Here is a 7,078-nt window from a genome sequence, read left to right on the forward strand (position 1 = left end):
AGTCCCAGCTACTTGGGAGGCTGAGGCAGGAGACTTGCTTGAGCCCAGGAGTTGGAGGTTGCTGTGAGCTATGATGCCATGGCACTCTACCCAACGCGACAGCTTGAGGCTTTGTCTCCAAAAAAAGAAAAAACAATACCAAGTAACAGTTCAAATGAAAATATATAGCTGCATTATGAACACGGATGAATATTGGAAAAATAAATGATGAGCTAAACATGTTACAGAGTGATATCACTAATATAAAATTTGATACATACAAAACAAGGCTAAATATTATCTAATGGCAAAAATAGAAAGAAATTTAAGAGAATGATAAAAACCAAATCCAGAATACTAGTTACCTCACGGGGAAGGAGGATGAGGAACACCATTAGTTACACTAGAAATTTAAACTGCGTCTGTAATTTTAATTTCTTAAAAAATATTTTAAGCAACATGTCAAAATAGTAATAACTGACAAAGCTGGGCAATAGGTATATTAATTCAAATATTCAACTATTTTTTACTTATTGGACAGTTTACCAAAACTGTCACGCATAAGGTACTAATCAAGTCTATGGATCATGTGAATTTTTCTCCACTTCTTTATTAATCTACCCTTTATCACTTTAAAGAAAAAAAAGAATAAATTCAATTTTGCTTAAAATAAAGTTCCTAAAGTTCATATTGGTGATAAATACCAAAAAGGTCAACTAACTTGAGATATTTTTGTTTTTATTCCCTATAGACTTTGTTTAGTTGTACTACTTTTTTTTCCTGAGACCAAGTCTCACTTTGCCACCCTGAATAGAGTGCCATGATGTCACAGCTCACAGCAACCTCAAACTCTTAGGCTCAAGCGATTTTCTTGCCTAAGCCTGAGTAGCTGGGACTACAGGCGCATGCCACAACGCCCAGCTATTTTTTAGAGACAAGGTCTCACTCTTGCTCAGGTTGGTTTCAAACCCACAAACTGAGGTAATCCACCCTCCTTGGCCTCCCAGAGTGCTAGGATTACAGGCGTGAACCACCACGCCCAGCCCCTAGTTGTACTACTTTTAAACCTTTTTCTTTTTTTTTTTTTTGAGACAGAGTCTTAAGCTGTCACCCTGGGTAGAGTACTGTGGCACTGTAGCTTACAGCAACCTCCAACTCTTGGATCAAGTGATCCTCTTGCCTCAGTTTTTCTGTTTTCAGTATAGACAGAGTCTTCCTTTTTTTTTTGCTCAGGCTGGTCTCGAGCTAGAAAGCTCAAGCAATCCACCCACCTGGACCTCCCAGAGTGCTAGGATCATAAGTGTGAGCCACCGCACCCAGCTACTTTCAAACTTTCTTCCCTGGTTGTCTAGTATTTAGGATGGATGGATAAATAAACTTTTTTCCCTTGGAAATCAACACTGATCAGAAGCTGTCTGTGTTGCAGAGAATCAGAAGTCTTTTTGAGGGGCAACGTGGTATACTTATTTATCTTTTCTGGGCTACCTTTCAGATGTGATGAATGCTACAGGTCACTTCTCAGAAAAATCCTTTGCCTAGTAAGCAGAGTCAGGATCCAAACCCAGGAATCCCAGCTCCAAAGTATGGGAGTTAACCACTGCACTCTGCTGCTTCTCTAAAATTCTTTACCATACACAGCCCCTATGCCCTGTGTGGTCTGACTCACACCTGCCTCCTGTATCATTTTCTCTCCTGGCTCACAAATCTCCAGCCATATTGGCTTCCTTCCCATCTCTCATCTGCAAATCCTTGCACTTGATATTTTCCAAGTCTAAAACTTACTTCCTTTTGCTGACACCTACCTGCCTGTCAGTCACAACTTGCCTCATCAGAGAAGAAGCCTTCCCAAACCACTAAGTCCAAAGCAGCAACCTGCTACCCTTCCCTTTCCATTATCCTACTTCGTTGTTTTTTTGAAAGTATTCAATGCTTCCTAAAATCACTGTACTTTACTATATGTACTCCTCTCCCACCAGTGAGTATAAGCTCTTCAGAAGCAAGTTTCTGTCCATCTTCATAATTTCTATGTATAGTAATATACATGGTAGTATACTTATAATTCCTCAAGAATTACTGAATGATCAAATGGTAAATCACTTCTACCAGCTGGGCTTCAGTTTCTACATCTGCCACATGAAGGAGTTAGGTTAAAGTCCTTTCCTGATCTTAACACTATGACAAGGCAGTACAGTAATATACCAAAGCCTTGTCTCAAAAGCATCTTCCTTCATAGGAAAGAGGTTGACCTGTATTCATTATGTTAGGATGCCCTCTTCTGGGAAGTATAAGCATTTCACAAAATATAATTTACAATCATTTCATATGTTTTGCCGCTAAGCCTTATTTTTAAATTCACCACTCCAGAAATACACAGTGGACAATAACTAACAGTAATGAGTTTATTCACCATTACAGCTATCTTCTTCCCCATAAATACAGCATATATTCAAAAGCTAGTATTTTGGCCACTTCTGATAATTGATTTCTTGTCCAATTTTTCCCCAAACATCTTCTAAAAAAATCTTCCTTATACAATAATACACCCATCCATGCATGCTTTACAAGTAGTCTTCTCACCATAGTACTAAATATACGATGTAAATAGCAACAAGAATGATACAAAATATAGCAAACTTTAAGTCACTTAGTTGCCCTGAAAATCTCAAAACCTTAAACTGGATTAACATGATCCAGAATTGCTAGTGCCCTCAGGCACTAGACAGAAGCAAACAAAAGTCCTCTCTAAAGGAAGATAATATTATGCTAGACCTCAAACTATTTCTAAAAATAATTTGCTAAACACACCACCCTGCATTCATTGAAATATAACTAGTACATAAAGAGAACAACCAACATGAATAAGAAGTGGTACTAACGGGAGGCGCCTGTGGCTCAGTGAGTAGGGCGCTGGTCCCATATACCAAGGGTGGCGGGTTCAAACCTGGCCCTGGCCAAACTGCAACAACAACAACATAAAAAATAGCTGGGCGTTGTGGCGGGCACCTGTAGTCCCAGCTACTGGAGAGGCTGAGGCAAGAGAATCGTGGCCCAGGAGCTGGAGGTTGCTGTGAGCTGTGTGTCACCACGGCACTCTCCTGAGGGCAAGAAAGTGAGACTCTGTCTCTCAAAAAAAAAAAAAAAAGAAGAAATGGTAGTAACAACATTTAATAGAAACAGACCCACAAGAACGTTAGAGAGAATTAACAGACAGATTATAATAACATGTTTAGAAAATGTTATAGTACAAATCTGGGAGGGAAGAAAACATACTACAGATTCTAAAAAACTAGGGGTGGGGAGACCCACTAACCAAAACTATTAACAATTTCCAAAATGAGTAAAGCAATGAACATATCTAAAAGTACCTTAGACACTGCTAAAGAGGAAAATTAGTAAGTTGAAAAATAGAAGAAACCAAATAAAATGAAGCATAAAGAGATAAAAGGATCAGAGGTTAAGAGATAAAGGATTTGATGAAGAAGACAAATCTGTATTTATTTATTTAATTGAGATAGAGTCTCGCTTTGTCACCCTCGGTAGTGCTGTGACTATCATAGCTCCCAGCAACCAAAACTCTTGGGCTCAAGAGATTCTCTTGCCTCAGCCTCCCTAGTAGCTAGGGCTACAGGCACCTACCACAACGCCAGCTATTTTTTTGGTGTGTTTAGCTGGCCTGGGCCGGGTTTGAATCCACCAGCCCTGGAGCATGTGGCCAACATCCTAACCACTGAGCTACAGGCACCCCTAATCAACTGTATTTAATTGGAGTCACAGAATGAAAAGTGATAGAACAGAGCATAAGTGGAATATGCAGCAAAATCTAGTGGCAGATTTGCCAGAGTTGATGAAAGACATCAATCCAAAGATTTCAAAATGTACAAAGAATCTTCAATGGATAAATGAAAAGAAACCAGAGCCAGCTATATCACAAAAACTAAAGACAGAAAAAATCTTTTTTTTTCTTTGTTTTGAGACAGAGTCTCACTTTGTCACCCTGAATAGAGTGCCATGGTCACAGCTCATAGCAACCTCAAACTCTTGGGCTTACACAATCCTCTTGTCTCCAGCTCCTGAGTAGCTGGGACTACTGACACCTGCTGTAATACTCAGCTATCTTGAACTCCTGAGCTCAAGCAATCCACCCGTCTCAGCCTCCCAGAGTGCTAGGATTATGGTATGGGCCCCTGCGCCTGGTCTTAGAACAGCATCTTTAATACGATGACAGAAAATAACCACCAATCTAGAATTCCATACACTATGAAAATATCTTTCAAGGCTGAAGGTTAAACAGAAACACTAGCATACCTACCTTTTTTTTTTTTTTTGCAGTTTTTGGCTGGGGCTGGGTTTAAACTTGCCACCTCTGGCATATGGAGCTGGTGCCCTACTCCTTTGAGCCACAGGCACCACCCAGCATACCTATCCTAAAGAAAATACTAAGCCCTTTTATCTAGAAGATTGGTTCCAGGACATCCCCCACTTAGGATACCAAAATCTCCAGATGTTTAAGTCTCTTATGTAAAATGGCATAATATTTGCACATAAGCCATAAACATCTTCCTATATACTTTAAATTATCTCTAGATTACATTTTAATACCCAATACCTAATTAATACCCAATTGTATTAGGTATTAAAATGTAATCCCCAATACAATAATACTGTATTGGGATTTTTAAAAATATGTTTTAAATTGTTACATTGTTATTTTTGTTGTTTTTTTCCCAAATATTTTTGATCCATGGTTGGTTGAATCTGCAGGTGCAGAACTTGCAGATACAGAAAATCAACTGTATACATAGAATGAATACAGAGAGCCACAGAGCATACCAGTCAGAGTATGGGAATAAAAACCAAGTGTTCTAAGAAATTTGCATTATCTCTATAATGGATAAAAGTAACAACAAGACTTTGATAAGTAAAGGGTACATGTTATAATTTCTAGGGATATCACTAAAAATAAAAATGTATCACTTCTAAACTAATAAAAAAATAAAAACTTTTCAATCATTCCAAACGAATATACAAAGGGGCTCGGCACCTGTGGCTCAAGTGGCTAAGGCACCAGCCACATACACCTAAGGTGGCAGGTCTGAATCCAGCCCCAGCCCGCCAAACAACAATGATGGCTGCAACCAAAAAAATAGCCAGGCATTGTGGCGGGCGCCTGTGGTCCCAGCTACTTGGGAGGTAGAGGCAGGAGACTTGCTTGAGCCCAGGAGTTGGAGGTTGCTGTGAGATCTGATGCTACAGCGCTACAGCACTCTATCCAGGGGGAGAGCTTGAGGCTCTGTCTCCAAAAAAAAAAAAAGAATATACAAAGGAAGAGAAAAATAAATGTAGAATAGGTGGGACAAAAAACAGCAGTAAAGATGGTAAACTTAAGTCTAAATACAGTAGTTATTTCATTTAATATAAATGGAATAAATGCTTCAGTTTAAAGCCAAAAGATAATCAGAATGGATGAAAAAACAAAATGAAAAGCCGTAATAGTGATTCAAGAACTCAACTCTCAGTATAATGTCGGGTCAAGTAGTAAATGTAAGGCTTAAAAATACTGTGATAAATGTGAGTGTGCCTAAATATTAGGCTATTTTGGGTATGCACAGAACAAAGAGAAAAGGCTTTTGATTCAAAATAACATTACCTGCAGCAGCCAGATGAGCTGTGACCTCATCAGCAGCTGTGGAGTTGAGGATATCTGAATCATCATAAGAGGTGTCCTCGGGGGAAGACGGTGAGTCTTCATCAGCACTCAGCATACTGTGCTCGGTATAAGTGGCCACGTGGACCTGCTGTACTTGTTGGGCCACTGCATGGGCTTCTATGGTAGCCATGTGTTCAGTTTGTGCCACTCCGTGTTCCTCCATGAAGATCTACTGTCAGACAAAAAAGGAAAAGAACAGGATTCAGTGTCTAATATAATACAACACTTAAACTTTTTTTTTTTTTTTTTTGAGACAGAGCCTCAAGCTATTCCCCTGGGTAGAGTGCCGTGGCATTACAGCTCACAGCAACCTCCAACTCCTGGGCTCAAGCGAGTCTCCTGCCTCCGCCTCCCAAGTAGCTGGGACCACAGGCGCCCGCCACAACGCCCGGCCATTTTTTGGTTGCAGCCGTCATTGTTGTTTGGGCGGATCGGGCTGGGGATTCGAACCCGCCACCTTAGGTGTACGTGGCTGGCGCCTTAGCCGGTTGAGCTATAGGCGCCGAGCCACAACACTTAAACTAAGAGGTGTCTTCTTCAAGAGCAGAGAAACTATGACAAGCCTCCTCACACTAAGTCATAGGAAATGGGAAGCACTACTCAAATGGTGGAATATGTTCCTTATATGAAGCCATTTTGATGGAAATTCACTGTGCTAATTTTATACCTCAGCTCATAAAATAAATACCTTTGATAATACAGATGCCCAAATATAACAATAAAAACACACGTAAAATATCCCAGACTAGCATTTGACACTGTAGATATAAAAACGCTTAGCAAATATATGAAATACTTAATATTTTATTTGTACTTCAAAGACAAGTAAGAGTTAAACTTTCCTCCCCCAAAATACAATTATTCAAGTTGGTCTTCCTGCTTACAAAATTGTGCTTATGTAAACCCCAAAATGATGCAGTAATTTATAAAGGACATTTAAAGTTTACTCTGCTATCGCACTTAATAATCTCCATTGCTCCTACCTCAGACATTCATTATTCTTTTTTTAAAAAAGGTCAGAATATACATGCATACATATAGATTTAAAATAAAAATAGGTTCATATTACAAGTATTATTTGTCTTTTTTTTTCCTTTGGAGATAGGGTCTGTCTCTTTCACCTAGGCTAAGGTGCAGTGGTATGATCACAGCTCACTATGATCTCCTGGATCAAGGGATCTCCTGGGCTCAAGGGATCCTCTTACCTCAGCTTCCTGAGTTGCTTGTACTACAGGCACACACCACCATGCTTGGCTGATTTATTTTTTTGTATTAAAGATCTGCTACATTACATGGTAGTTTTATTTTTAATTTTTTGTTTGTTTTTTGAGGTATGGTCTCACTCTGTTGTCTGGACTAGAGTACAGTGGTGTCATCACAATTTACTGCAAC

At 39.4% G+C, this 7,078-nt stretch overlaps 1 protein-coding gene across 1 annotated transcript in view; it reads right to left on the bottom strand.

Moving 5' to 3' along the window:
- NRF1 (nuclear respiratory factor 1) overlaps positions 1 to 5,888 on the bottom strand; it is a 101,265-nt gene extending 95,377 nt beyond the window's left edge. Inside the window, exon 1 of the mRNA XM_003803318.3 lies at positions 5,627 to 5,888. Within this exon, the coding sequence (XP_003803366.1) occupies positions 5,627 to 5,849 (223 nt within the window). The 5' untranslated portion in view covers positions 5,850 to 5,888. The remainder of the gene's footprint in view (positions 1 to 5,626) is intronic.
- Positions 5,889 to 7,078: the final 1,190 nt, after the last annotated feature.

Source organism: Otolemur garnettii, unplaced genomic scaffold, assembly GCF_000181295.1.
Source record: "Otolemur garnettii isolate 467f Iridium unplaced genomic scaffold, OtoGar3 scaffold00293, whole genome shotgun sequence".
In the NCBI taxonomy this organism is placed as follows: Eukaryota; Metazoa; Chordata; class Mammalia; order Primates; family Galagidae; genus Otolemur; species Otolemur garnettii.